A 15433-nucleotide genomic window follows, 5' to 3' on the forward strand; every position below is an offset into this window, starting at 1 on the left:
TTGCACACAGCTTTAATTTGATCTGTATAAAATTACCATTGGTCTGCTTATTTTTAACCATGTCTACCAATATAGACATGGTTAAGAATATTGTATAATTTGCAAAATTTAGCACTTCACATTTGTGTTCTGAATTGTGGCTCTGTGTAAGTAAGAAATATAAAAAAAATACTCCCAGCATGATTCTGAAAGCAGGATAATAATATTTCTTCTTTTTCTCTTTCCTACTCCTTCCCCAGCTCCATAGATAGGCATTCTTTCTCATTTGTATTCTTGTTTCCTCTCCTTTAACTAGCTCATTACTAATTCATACTGTTTACCTTTTGAGGCTAAATTCACTTTGCCAAGGGTCTTTTGAAAGTTGGACCTGCAACAGTATTCCCATGTTGTCACAACTTTGAAATTGAAGAAACTGATCAGGCAGAAATTTTTCTCCTCATTTAAGGAACAATATCAGGGGTTTCTAACCTTTTTTATGCATGGGCCAATACCATTAAGCAAGGGGTCCGTGAACCCCAGGTTGGGAACCTCTGAATTAGATGGTGCCTACACCTTGCCTGCAGTGTTTATGTATCTCTTTAAAAATGCATTGTGCCTCAAGGATGATCCCAGCCAAAATAATTCATATTAGTAAAGACGTAAGCAGTTGCAAACAGACAATGGCTTGCGTGTTTCTAAACAGATTCCAAATTGTAGAAGAGGGGGATTGTTTGACTTTTAAAGGAACAGGCTAGATTAAGCATTGCTCTATTTTGAAAGCTACTGTGTTTCAAGTCACCTCCAAGCAATGATGTACTAGCTTCTTTCGAAAAGTCAACAACAGCAATTGCATTTGATGTGAAATGAAATAATAAAGTACCTAAACATTTCACAGAAGGATGGGAACACAATTTTATTTCAAACTCTACCCATCGTTTAACCAGGTGTCCACATGGGTTAACAGCCACGGGGTTCATGAATGAATTGGATAATTTTTGTGTGTTACCATTTGAGCAGTGGAGTTTTTGATAGCTAATTTACAAAAATATGAATGTGGTCAAGGATATGTTAGAAAGGTTGAGCCTAAAGGTAATAAGGCCATGGATGGGGTTTCAATAGCAGAGGAACTGAGGGAAAAGTGAAAAGTAAAAGAAAAGTCACCAAAATTGAAATAATATCATTGAGAATGACATGTCAATTTACTTTTACTTTCTAGCTAAAATATATGTATATATAATCAAGCTTATTGTGGTTTGATTCCAAAATATTCTTCTCTTTTCTCTGCTGTGAATCTAGACTGTTCTGGAGGAACATGCTGATGATGATCAGAAATTGGCTATTACTGGAGTCCCGATTGTAACATGGCCAAAAAAGACAGTGAAGGTAAGGAGAAATACATGATTAATAAACTGAAAGAAATGCTCAGTTATACTTCAGTAATTGTTTCCAGTTGAATTTTTTGTGGTTGTAGAAGAGCAAATGTCTCATTAATATGACCAGGATGTTGTAAATTACGAATAGTCTATTCACAGTCTATGGAATTTGCAAAGCAACATTTTCTTTTGCTTTTGAAAACTCTGGAGTAATTTTGTAAGCCAGTTATGATGTCTTCATTTGAGTTCTTGAGCTGGGATTTATGAAGAAGCATTAAACAGTTGTGATTTCAGGTACCTTTCAAGCTGTGTTGCTTTTTTAAAGATTTTATTTTTGGTAGCACAATTTTGATTTGTGAGTTCATCAATTAATGTGATTGAATAAAATATGTTTTATGCAATTTTTAATTTTGCACGCACTGACTTGTACCAACTATTGCAGTGTTAATATATGTTCAGATGTTGTGTTGTTCACTTACACTTTGGGAAAGAATGTAACTCTTGGAGACTGTTAGCTTCAAAAGTCATGGATTCATAATATTGTACAGCGCAAAATGAGGCTGTTCAGCCCACCGTGTTAATGCTATCCTGTTTGTTCAGCTACACTAATTCAATTTGGATTTGTTCTGCATCCTCCTATGCCTTACATTTATAAGTGTCTTTTTAACTGTCTCTTAAACTGAGTGATTGTATCTGGCTCCACTACCAGTATGTTTCAGACATTAACTATTCTCTGTGTAAAGCAAAAAAAAAAGCTCTCAAATCCCCTTTAAAACACTTCTTGAAAGTCTATGCCCTCTTGAGTTTGACTCCTTGCCATGGGAAAATTATTATGGGTCTGATAATTTTATATACCTCATTTGGGTTATCTGTTTGCCTCCTTTGCTCCAGAGAGAGACAAACCCAGCCTGTCCAATCTCTTTCCATAATTAAAGTCCTCCAATGCAGGCAAGATCATGGTGAATCTCCTTTGTACTTTATCAATACAGCGGTTGACTTCATTTGTATTGAAATTTACTGAAGGGAATTCTGAGGGACAAGATCTACCATCACTTGGATAGTCGAGTCTGATCAGTAGTAGTGACAACGGTTTTGTGTGTGTAAAGTCATGTCTGAAAAACCTTTTGGAGTTTTTCAGAGGTAACTAAGGGAATGGATGAAGCTAGGGTAGTGGATGTTGTCCTTAAGGACTTCATTAAGGCCTTTGACAAGGTTAATCTGGACGGTTAGGTCACATGGGATTCAGAGGGAGTCAGCGAGGTCAATTCAGAATTGGCTTGGAGATAGAAAGCAGAGGGTTATTCTCCTGGAGGACAGTGATGAGAAGGGTGCCCCATTGGTCAGTATTGCCATCTCTGTTATCCAATATCAATGTATAAGTTTTGGATGTGAATGTACATGGCATGATTAGCAAATTGCAAATGGATTTTAACTCGAACAAATGTGAGGTGATCCATCTCGGACAGTCAAACCAGGTTAGGACTTGTGTATTTATTTATGGAGATACAGGGTGGTGTACCCCTTTCTGGCCCTTTGAGCCACACTGCCCAGCAATTCCCCAATTTATGGGACAATTTACAATGCCATTATAGGCAACAGCAGGAATTGAACCCCTGTTACCTTTACTATAAAGCGTTGTCCTAACCATTACGCTACCATGCTGCCCCAGAGATTGGCAGGGTACCGATGAGCTTGTGAAATGGAGGGGCCTGGGAGTACAAGTACACAGTTCGCTGAAATTGGCTGCATAAGTAAGTAGACAGGGTAGTGAAGAAGGATGCTGGCTTTCGTCAGTCAAGACATTGAGTTTAGGAGTAGGGACATTATGTTGCAGTTATATAAGTTGCACTTAGAATATTGTGTAGAGTTTTGGTCACCCTGTTGTAGGAACGGTTGCTAAAGAATCAGTTACCAAAGGAGGGTGATGAGCAGCTGTGGAGAGGAGTGGCTGATGATGTAGCAGGGATGGAGTGGGTTAATGGGTGTACACGTAACTGAATTTCTTCACTCCTGACACCGCTATAACAAGTGACTGCATTGTAAGATCTTCATATCCTTCCTAAACTGTGTTGAATAGAATATAACATGAATATAACATCTTGCTCTTAATAATTTCTCCTTTGGCTCCTCCCACTTCCTCCAAACTAAAGGTGTAGCTATGGGCACCAGTATGGGTCCTAGCTATGCCTGCCTTTTTGTTGGCTTTGTGGAACAATCTATGTTCTGTGCCTATTCTGGTATCTGTCCCCCACTTTTCCTTCGCTACATTGATGACTGCATTGGCGCTGCCTCCTGCACGCATGCTGAGCTCGTTGACTTGATTAACTTTGCCTCCAACTTTCACCCTGCCCTCAAGTTTACCTGGTCCATTTCCGACACCTCCCTCCCCTTTCTAGATCTTTCTGTCTCTGTCTCTGGAGATGGCTTATCCACTGATGTCTACTATAAGCCTACTGACTCTCACAGCTATCTGGATTATTCCTTTTCTCACCCGGTCTCTTGCAAAAACGCCAACCCCTTCTTGCAATTCCTCTGTCTCCGCCGCATCTGCTCTCAGGATGAGGCTTTTCATTCAAGGATGAGGGAGATGTCCTCCCTTTTTAAAGAAAGGGGCCTCCCTTCCTCCACTATCAACTCTGTTCTTAAACGCATCTGCCCCATTTCATGTACATCTGCTCTCACTTCATCCTCCCACCACCCCACTAGGAATAGGGTTCCCCTGGTCCTCACCTACCACCCCACCAGCCTCCGGGTCCAACATATTATTCTCCGTAACTTCCGCCACCTCCAACGGGATCCCACCACTAAGCACATCTTTCCCTCCCCCCCCCTCTGCTTTCCGCAGGGATCGCTCCCTACGCAACTCCCTTGTCCATTCATCCCTCCCCCCCCCCCCCCATCCCTCCCCACTGATCTCCCTCCTGGTACTTATCCGTGTAAGCGGAACTAGTGCTACACATGCCCTTACACTTCCTCCCTTACCTCCATTCAGGGTCCCAGACAATCCTTCCAGGTGAGGCGACACTTCACCTGTGAGTCGGCTGGGGTGATATACTGCGTCTGGTGCTCCCGATGTGGCCTTTTATATATTGGCGAGACCCGATGCAGACTGGGAGACCGCTTTGCTGAACACCTACGCTCTGTCCGCCAGAGAAAGCAGGATCTCCCAGTGGCCACACATTTTAATTCCACATCCCATTCCCATTCTGACATGTCTATCCACTGCCTCCTCTACTGTAAAGATGAAGCCACACTCAGGTTGGAGGAACAACACCTTATATTCCATCTGGGTAGCCTCCAACCTGATGGCATGAACATCGACTTCTCTAACTTCCGCTAATGCCCCACCTCCCCCTTGTACCCCATCTGTTACTTACTTTTATACACACATTCTTTCTCTCACTCTCCTTTTTCTCCCTCTGTCCCTCTGAATATACCCCTTGCCCATCCTCTGGGTTCCCCCCCTCCCACCTTGTCTTTCTCCCCGGACCTCCTGTCCCATGATCCTCTTGTATCCCTTTTGCCAATCACCTGTCCAGCTCTTGGCTCTATCCCTCCCCCTCCTGTCTTCTCCTATCATTTTGGATCTCCCCCTCCCCCTCCAACTTTCAAATCCCTTACCCACTCTTCCTTCAGTTAGTCCTGACGAAGGGTCTCGGCCTGAAACGTCGACTGCGCCTCTTCCTAGAGATGCTGCCTGGCCTGCTGCGTTCACCAGCAACTTTGATGTGTGTTGCTTGAATAGAATATAACATGGTATATTGGGGGTGGGTGGGGGGAGTGGCTAAGGTGCGTGTGTGTGTGTGCGCGTACACACATCTTAAACTGTGCACAAAAAGTGGTTACCCTCTACCTCGTTGGCATGTTTAGTATATTTCACAATCGTACACAATCACATTTCCTTTTCCGGTTTTTGATGCGGATCCTGTTGACAACGTGGTGTCTTCGATGACTTGTCTGCGGATTTTAGAACTGGCTTATTTATAATGTTTTTATTGAAGAAACTTTTTAGTGCGCACATGTTGTTGTCACTGGGCAAAATATTGCATGGCAGAAGATTTTTGCGCACACTGGTTGTTACAAACCAGGATTTTATAAAGATTTGAAGGAATTTCTAGCTTTTGTTTTGTATTCATAAAGCCAAGCACCTCATATGTTTTGTTTCTGTCCTTAAGTTATCCTGCCTCGCGTAATGATTTGACAGGAAAATAGAGGAAGATAATTGAAGTGTGTTCAAAGCCTAGAGTCATAGAGCATGGAACAAACCCTTTGGCCCAACTTCTCCAGACCGACCAAGATGCCTATCTAAGCTTATCTCACTTGCCTGCATTTGGCTATATCCCTCCAAAAACATTTCCCATCCATGTATCTGTCCAAGTGTTTTCTCAGGTCTCTTTTACACCTTTTTCCCCCTCTCGTATCTGTGCCTTCAAACCTTGGACTCCCTAATGACTTCTCCATACGCTCATGATTTTATAAACTTCAATGATGCCACTTCTGTTTCTCCTGTACTCTGAGAAATAAATGTCAAATATGGCCAGCCTCAGGCCCTCTAGGCCAGGCAGCATCCTCAAATCTCTTCTGAACCCTTTTCAGCTTGACCATCTCATTCTTGACTCAACCGAAAACACTTTCCAGGACTGGAAAGGAAAGGGGAAGATGCCAGTATGAGAGGTGGGAGGGTGGGGAAGGGAGTACAAGTGAGAAGGGGAATAGGTGAAGCCAGGTGGATGAGGGAGGGGCAATGAAGTAAGAAGCTGTGAGATGATGTGTGGAAAAGGTTAAGGGCTTGAGAAGAAAAAAAAGCCTGTACGGTGAGGAGAGTGAACCATGGGAGAAAGAGAAGGTGGAGGGGCATCAGTTGAAAGGTGATGGGCTATTAAGAAGAAAAGAAGAGGTGGGGGGGGCATCACCTGCCTATTACCTCCCCAAGTTCTCTGGCACCCCCCCCCCACCTCATCTCCTCACCTGCATATTAGCTCCCAGCTTTTTACTCCACCCCCCCTCCAATCCCCCACCATCTGGCTTCATCTATCACTTTGTACTCCTTCTCCTCCCCCCACCTTCTAATTCTGGTATCTTCCCCCTTCCTTTCCAGTCCTGATCAAGGGTCTTGGGCCCAAAACGTCAATGTCTATTCACTTCCATGAATGCTGCCTGACCAGCTGAGTTTCTGAAGCATTTAGTGTGTGTTGCTCTGGATTTACAGTATCTGCCAAATCTCTTGTGTTTATAAAGTTCGACCAGCAATGAGAGAAGTCAATACACCTCAAATTTGGCTTAAACAGACTCGTACTGAGTACTTACTAATACCCTGCTTTCCTGCTTAATGACAAGGAAGCCCAGCCAACTATTGATTATTTGGTGATGTACTTTGAATAGACAGAATATTAAGTATAAGCGAGAGTAAATATGCGATTGGGGAAGCTTTTGTGACCTTGAAGGGGAGGTTGTGATCAAGGTGGAAAATATAGGTGGTTCATGTAACAATTTATGCCGACACTTTTGCTACTGTTTTGCAATTGGTGTAAATTATATAGTACCATTTCTGAGAAGTTTTGATATGAGAAACATTATGTTATTCATTCGCTCCTTAGATAACAGATACTTAAAATGTATCTAGAGCTTAATCTACTACTATCTACTCACCCAGGCAATCCAGCTATTAAAAGTTACATGCAAAGATTATTAGAAATTAACAAATAAGGCTTTGTTGATGTTTAGGTATGTGTGACCTCACTTTTTGACTAGTCAAGAACCTATCAACCTGCGCTTTGAATATACTCAAAATGACTTGGCCTCCACAGCCGTCCATAGCAATGAATTCCACAGATTCACTACCCCCTGGCTAAAGAAATTTCTCCTCATCCCTGTTCTAAACGTATGTCCCTCTATTCTGAAGCTGTGCGCTCTGGTCATAGACTCCCCAACTATAGGAAACATACTTGCCACATCCATTTCATCTAGGCTTTTCCGTTTTGGATAGTTTTCAATTAGATCACCCCTCATTCTTCTAAACTCCAGAAAGTACTGGCCCAAAGCTGTCAAACGTTCTTCATGTTAACACTTTCATTCCCGGAATCATCCTCGTAAGCCTTCTCTGGACTCTCCAATGCCAGCACATCTTTTCTTAAATAAGGGTCCCAAGACTGCTCACGGTACTCCAAGTGCAGACTGATCAATGCTTGATGAAGCTTCAAAATCACATCCTTGCTCTTGTATTCTAGTCCTCTTGAAATGAATACGAGAAAATCATTTGCCGTCCTTACCTTCTTTACTCAAACTGTAAATTTACCTTTAGGGAATCCTGCACAAAGACTCCCAAGCCCCTTTGCATCTCTGACTTTTGGATTTTCTCCCCCTTTAGAAAATAGTCTACACCTTTATTCCTTCCGCCAAAGTGCATGACCATTCACATCCGTACGCTTTGGTATCTGATATCTTCTTGAGAAGGCTCAAAGGTTTTCATGCTGTTTTGAATGTATGACATCATATTCATATGACTAAAATTGGTTTAACAGATCTAATATTTTATATTTCTACTAACGATTTGTTATTTTAGAGGGAAAACAGCCAGGAAGCATACACATGATTAACTTTGAGTATTACAGGTTTCCCCTGCCATCCGAAGGCAGAGCATTCCTATGAAACGGTTCGTAAGCCGGAATGTAGTAAAGTGAAGAAGCAATTACCATTTATTTATATGGGAAAAATTTGTGAGCGTTCGCAGACCCAAAAATAACCTACCAAATCATGCCAAATAACACCTAAAACCTAAAATAACAGTAACATATAGTAAAAGCAGGAATGATATGATAAATACACAGCTTATATAAAGTAGAAATACTTTTCCACAATCATTGCCTGAACTGTTCTCCGTAGCAAAAATCTCACGCTAGCGCCGTCGGCAGAAACACAGCGCAAGCGCTCTCCAGTAACCTTTAAGCTATGAAGCTGCCAAATCATACCAAATAACACGTCGAGCACACTGATGACGGTGTGTTAGACTGAGTTGTCGGAGTTTGGGTGGTGCAGTGGCCCCACCCTCCAGGCAGCGATCAGATACTGATCCGCGAAGCACGCAGGGGTACAGCAGTAGCTGGGATGCACACAGCACATCTTTAAGAAAAAAGCCGAAATAAACATGCTAATTAATTAGGTGCCGCCCGGCACATAAATGTTGGCCCAGATCAGAGGTGACGCAACTGGCAATGGCCTCTGATCTGGGCCAACATTTACGTGCTTGGCGGCAACTAATTAATTAGCTTGTTTATTTTGGTTTTTTTCTTAAAGATGTGCTGTGTGCCTCCCGGCTACCGCTGCATTCTCCGCGAATCGGTATCTGTCCACGGCCTGGGGGTTGGGGTGGTGGGGCACTGAGGTGTCATCTCATCGTCGTCTGTTTCCATGAGGGCAGGAAGCTCATCTTCTTCCATGTCTGCCTGCCTCGATGTCGAAGGTCGAGGTTCGTCGTCTGCTGTGGCTGATGTGGAAGGCTTGCTTGACTGCTGAACCTCGCGCATTTTTCTATCATACAGTTCTTTGTAAGCACTCAAACCATCTTGCAAATATGCCCTAAACCGACGTACCCTTTCAAAATTAAAGTCGTACTTTATCATTGCAGCGAAAATCTCACGCAGTTACTTCACGTTCAGTTCCTGGACGACTTCACTTTCGCTACTGAATTTGGTTTCGACTGTTATCCTTTCCTCTTCCAATTGCATCAGCTGTTCATCTATCAGTTCTTGGACATGGGATGCCAAAACCTCTTCAACATCATCTTCGTCAGCTTCCACAAGCCAAACTCACTTTGTCCTTACTTCATTCACCACGATCGAAACACTTAATTATGTCTAGTTTTACGCTAAGTGTAACACCCTTACGAGCTCTTTTAGGCTTTTCCGATACCTTAGAGCTCATCTTGCAAACGTCTGCTCACAGGCACGTGTTTAAGCAATGCCGGTGAGAATGCCGTTCGGAACCCAGGGGAGAGCGGCTGCTCGGGGTGCGTGCTGCCTTTTATTGGGCGCTGATTTTTTATCGTGTGCTGCTTTTTTTCCCGCGCACTGCCTTTTTTCGTAACAGTGAAAACACCTTCTGTTAGCGAAAACAGGTAACTAATGTAGGTCTTTCGTAACAGTGAGGTTTCGTCAAGCGAACGTTGGAAAAGCAGGGGACACCTGTACTAGAGTAGGTGTTTGGTTCCCCCTTTTGTTGGATTTATTTATAAACTTAATTGATTAAAGAATTATATTTTTCTCTTCAAACTTATTTCCAAAATTTAGAACTATTGGAACAATCTCTTGTTTCTGTAATTCAGTTGTCTTGTTGAGAAAAGATTTGTTGGAAAGGTTATAGATCCATAGAGCTAAACCGCCCAAAAAACAGGCACTTCAGTCCGGCTGAGCAAGTTACCTAACTAAGCTAGTCCCATTTGCCTGTGTTTGGCCTATATCCCTCTAAACTAGTGGTTCCCAAACTTCTGGGGTTACTGCTACTTTGGCTTACAGATCACTTCCCCAGTCCCAGCAACATACTTGGCAATCTTTTTAATGTTCTTTTTCAGTTTAAAACCTCCTGTGGTTGACTTTAATTGACAACTACAGCTGGAACCTTGAAAATAAACTATGAGTTTCTAGAAATCTCATTGGTAGCATTCTGAACTAAGATTTCATTCTTTGATACTAAATTGATGAGTGAGAAACACAGGCAGTCAGGGTAAGTATGTTAGAAACTCGTAGTTACCAGATGAGAAGCTGAGAACTTTTATCCACTGCTATTATTTTCAAATATTCTGTCATATTTCCTTGTGATATGCTTGTCTGACTGCAGATCTGTGTGTAGTTACATTTACAGGCACAGAGTTGAAATATCATTTTCAGTTATGGAAATGCAAACTGATTTTATGGAAAGGAACTAGAAAACCCACCATTTGAGGCACAATTTACCAACAGTTTTCTAATATTAAATGATGACATTTTATGAGATGGTGGAGTGAGTTTTAATACTGAAAATTGTTGTTTTTGGCTTGATATTTAGATGCTTATGGAATCTCTTCTGTTGATTGGTAGGTTTCTCCATTCTGATTGCATTTCTTCTTTCTTTAATTAAGTAAATCTGCATGGTTAATTTAACACCTGAGCAAATCAGAAAAGCATTGCACAGATCTCCTTCATTAAATCTGGCACACAATAAGCATGACTGTAATCTGTAACAGACGTTGTATACAGCTCGTGTATAGATAGATGATTAGGTCAATTAAAAAATCAGTTTTGAATTTCTCTTCTTTACGTAATGTCAGTTGAGTACTTGAATTTATTGTTCTGCAACATCCAATATAACAGGTAGTATATAGTTAAAAACTTCATTATCAAAAGAAAAAAAAAGTTATCTTTCAGAATAATACTTCTTGAAGAAAGGCTTTCCATAAAATAAAGTACAATTAAAATGAGACTTGACCCTCATTTTTTTAATCTGTTATTAGCATGCTGATAACCATTTTCTTTACAAGTTCTTTTGTCTCTCTTTAAACAAAGCAGTAACTTTTGCCACCTCTTACATCTGACTTTTGTGAATATTGCTCGTATTTCTAGTTCAGTGAAAGTCCAATGTGCAGAGGGAATGGTGTATAGTATGATCTAAAATTTCTGGTTAAAAAGAATCATGATTCTGGTTTTGTTTTTAATGTAGATATCAGAAATGATCGTCCACAAAATTGCACATACCTAAATAAAGATGGAAATCGTGGAAGTGTCTGACATGTCCCATTCCACCAAAAGATTTGCTATAATGACACCCTATCAAGTCTCATTGTTGTTGTACTTGCATAATAAATCCACTGAAAGCTGGCTGGAATGGAACACATTGTCCATGCCATTAAATAAATCTCTCATGGAAATGCGAAACACGTTTAACCCACAAGAGCTTCTAATAGCCTGTAATTTGAATTCTCTACCCATTGTCATTCTAACTTCGGTTTTACGCTTTCTACGTTAATCCAACAAAGCTTGTCAAAGCTAAGGAACACCATGTCGTCTTCTGTTTGGCATGTTTATAGCCTTCAGTTCTCAATTTCAAATTCAACTATTTTAGATGATCAGCCATTCCAGTTTTGACGATGTAAACATTAGAAATAAAAGCATTAGTAAGTCATCAGTACGTCATTGCTGCTCCACTGTTCAGTAAGATTGCATTGAATCTTTATCTCAACACCATTTTTCTGCAGAGACTCCATGTCCCTGGTTTCCATTGCTAATATTATTAATATTGTATCCCTGTATCCCCCCATTTTTACCATTTCAGCTATTTGTGTCACATATTTCAAATTCCTTTAGTGCTCTTGCATTTACACCTATTCCAGATGTACCTCTATCCCACTTTCTGCCAGCACAAGGTATGAGTAACTGAGTCTCACCTAGTGTCCATCATATCCTGGACTCCTGTAGTTTTCTGTCTCTTCCCCTCTCTGCAATATGAAACTTGTTCTACTCTTTACAATTCTGATAGTTCTGTTGACCCAAAATGTAAACTTTTTTTTCTTTCTCTGAAAATGGTGCATAACAGATATTCCAGATTTTCTGTTCTTATTTCCACATTTCTCTGGTTTTACTTCAGATTTTTAGCAACTACATTATTTTGATTTTGGATTGCAGAATTATTGATCAACAAAATGCATGTGTTTTTGAATCAGTTTAGATATTACCATGGTATTGGTATCGATAGAAGACTGGTTCACCGGTAGAAATCAGGGAGTGGGAATAAAGGGGTCCAGAGTTTCAGTGTCCGAAGTAGTCCAGAGGAGGTTGACGAGAAAGATTTCAGGAATGAAGTGCTTAATGTTTGAGGAGCATCTGATGGCTCTGGCCCTATCCATGATGGGGGTTCAGAAGTAATGGAGGGATTTCATTGAAACTTGCCTGATATTGTGTGGACAGAGGATGCTTCTATTTGGAGGAGAGTCTAGGATCTGAGGGCAGAACCTCTAAGTAAGGGGATGTGCCTCTTGAACTGAAATGAGGAGAAATTTCTTTAGCCAGAGGATTGTGATTCTGTGAAATTTGTTGCCACAGAGGGCTATGGAAGTATATTTAAAACTGAGCTTGATAGGCTCTTGATGGATGGCATCCATCATTAAGGACCCCCACCACCCAGGATGTGCCCGCTTCTTGTTACCCATCAGGAAGGAGGTACAGAAGCCTGAAAGCGCACACCTAGCTATTCAGGAACAGCTTCTTCCCCTTTGCCATCTGATTTCTGAATGGACAGTGAACCCATGAACACTACCTCACTACTTTTTTTTATTTGTTTTTTTTGCATTACTTATTTTAACTGAACTATTTAAAAGACATATATGTACTCAATGTAATTCAGATTTTTCTCCTCTATATCTGTTTATCATGTTAACAAATTTCACGGCACATGCCAGTGATATTAATTCTGACTCTGAGGTGAAGGGATAAAGTCAGCCATGATTGAATGGCAGAGCAGACTCAATGAGCTAAGTAGCCTAATTCCGACCCTATAATCTCTGGTCTTATGAATTAACTTCTCTAACTGGCATTTCGTGGTTCAGACAGATCAGTTTAAAAAGAATTACATAGTTTCATTCCTAGTTCATAAAGATTGCAAATCCTGAGTGAGAGGCACTCTACCAAAGTGGCTTTTAAATTACAAGTGCTAAAGCCAGCAATGTCTGGGAGCATGTTTGAATACAATACAACGTGGCATATTCATTGCTCTTACAATCAAAAACTCATAGAAATAGGAGATGCCTTGGTTAATTGATTTGGTCATGGATATTTTGTAGATATTCAGCTTTAAGCTACAATGATGGGATTTTGTTGTACTTTATTCTAAAGCTGGCAGTTTATTTTGGAAGGAGAATGGATAGTGGATGTGAGATAGTGATGGTGGAAAAACCATGCCCTTTTCTCACCAACACACACTTAGCAAGTAACTGGATAGCTTTGGGAACAGAGATCCTTTTCTTCCCACAACTTAAATTGGTAAATTAGTTAACTGTTAATTGTACTGAGGTACAGAGAGAAACTTGTCTTGCATACAGAGCAATTTGTTACAACAGTGCATTAAGCTAACAGAAGGAAAAACAATAACTGAGTGCAGAATAAGGTATTACAGTTATGGAGAAAAGTGCAGTGCAGGTAGACAATGAGGTGTAAGTTCTTAATGAGATGGATTGAGAGGTTAAGAGTCCATTCTTGTACCCGGGAACTGTTCAATGGTCTCATAACAACTAGATGAAAGTTCTCCTTGAGTCTGATGGTACCTACTTTCAGACTTTTGTACCTTCTACCTGATGGAAGAGGAGAGTGAAAAAGAATGTCCAGGATAGTTGGGTCTTTGATTTTCAATTCTGAAATTTTCACAGTTCTTATCCTCACACTATTGATATACATATTGATGTGCTTTGATTTTGAAGATTCTTTTCATATTTTTATTATTTCATCTTTTCTCAGAACTCATGCCATTTGGCACGTTGGTCCATGCCAGCCCTTACAGTAATCCAGCTCCCTAATTTCCCCGAAACGAATTATCTATAAATGGCCCTCAACTTCGCTGATTCTCCTATCACTCACCTACATTTGAGATAACATATAGTAACCAGTTAACCTTCCAACCAACACATCTTTGAGATGATTTAGTAGACTGGAGTACCCAGGAGAAATCCACATGTTCACAGGGACAACGTGTTAACTACTTGCATATAGCAGTGGATGTCATGTTGGATATTGGTGGCTGGAGCTTTGAGAGAGCCAGACTACCTGTTATACCACTGTGTCACGGCAATGTTGATTCTGTTCAGATCCCATGTTCCTCCAGGTTGTTTCACCTCCACTTTCTTTCATGCCATACTTGTGACTTCTATTATCGAGATGTCAAGTTCTAGAATTCACTCCCGGTGGCCATTAAGTCTTTCTAACGTGCCTTGACAAAATCTTTTCGTCACCTTTACTGCTTGCATCATTAGTTGCAAATGTGTCTGATGATGCCATGCAATGTACAGTTTATGCAGTTATGCAATTAACTACATTTTATGCAGTTAATACAGACTGTTTTTGTGGTGATGGATCTTTAATATAGTGTGTTTAGATTTGCTGTGTGTGCACCACCATCATCTTTTGATGTACAATCTAGTTAGGCAATATGGTGCCTATATTCATTCCTCTGAGCTAAAAAACTGCATTTTTAATCCCATCAAAACTTAATGTTTGATTTCAGTTATTAAAATGGTCTTTAAAATGAGATTTTAAAGCCTAGGTCTTACTTGATATGTGAATAGATGCACAAGGTACCATTGCACTATTTGGAAGACAAGAGAAAATTCAATTTGCACAACATTCCTACCTTGGTTAACAACACATCACAGCAACTCCGGGGCGGGGGGTGGGGGGGGGTGAAACAGACCTGCTGGTACTTATTGAAATCTGAAGCAAATCTTCAGGAGCTAAAGAATAGATGGTGCTTGGAAAGCAGAAGCACTCAACAATTAGTCTATAACCACAATACACATGCATTCTGCTGTGCTGTCAAGGGCATCTTGAGTTCAAATACCTAAAGACATTCTCTGTTGAAAGCCACTCATAGACGAGGGCATAAAAGGAATTAGTACCTGCTGGAAGAAGCACTTTGAAAGTTCTGATGAAGGGCTCTGGGCCAAAATGTCAACTGTTAACTCTTTTCCATGGATGCTGCCTGGTCTGCTGAGTTCCTCCAGCATTTTGTGTTGCTTGGATTTCCAATATCTGCAGATTTTCTCTTACTTTGAAAGTCTCCTCACTTAAGACTGTTTAATGCAAGTGTACTTGACTCCAGTTCTACAGCACACTGTGCACTGCGGTCTCAGCACTATCCTGAATTGGTAATAGGTTGAGAAGCTCATCTGACAGATAAAATAATGTTCTTTGGTTCCTTAGATAGGTTCCCTGCTAAAGGCCTGAAACATGATGGTTAAGCACTGCTGGAACAAATTGCTAACTTCATCTTCAGTCGGGTGGAGAAGAAAATGCCATGTGATATTAAACTTACTATATCATGATCATTTTCAAGAATTGCAGTAGTCA

At 40.8% G+C, this 15433-nt stretch overlaps 1 protein-coding gene across 12 annotated transcripts in view; it reads left to right on the forward strand.

The window, feature by feature from the left end:
* The window catches only part of kdm2bb (lysine (K)-specific demethylase 2Bb), a 245450-nt gene that overhangs the window by 145378 nt on the left and 84639 nt on the right, over positions 1-15433 (forward strand). For all 12 annotated transcript variants that reach the window (XM_072247794.1, XM_072247787.1, XM_072247789.1 and 9 more), the window contains one exon: positions 1276-1362. In XM_072247794.1, coding sequence (XP_072103895.1) covers positions 1276-1362 — 87 coding nt within the window. The remainder of the gene's footprint in view (positions 1-1275; positions 1363-15433) is intronic.

The sequence above is a fragment of the Mobula birostris genome, chromosome 31 (assembly GCF_030028105.1).
Source record: "Mobula birostris isolate sMobBir1 chromosome 31, sMobBir1.hap1, whole genome shotgun sequence".
NCBI lineage: Eukaryota > Metazoa > Chordata > Chondrichthyes > Myliobatiformes > Myliobatidae > Mobula > Mobula birostris.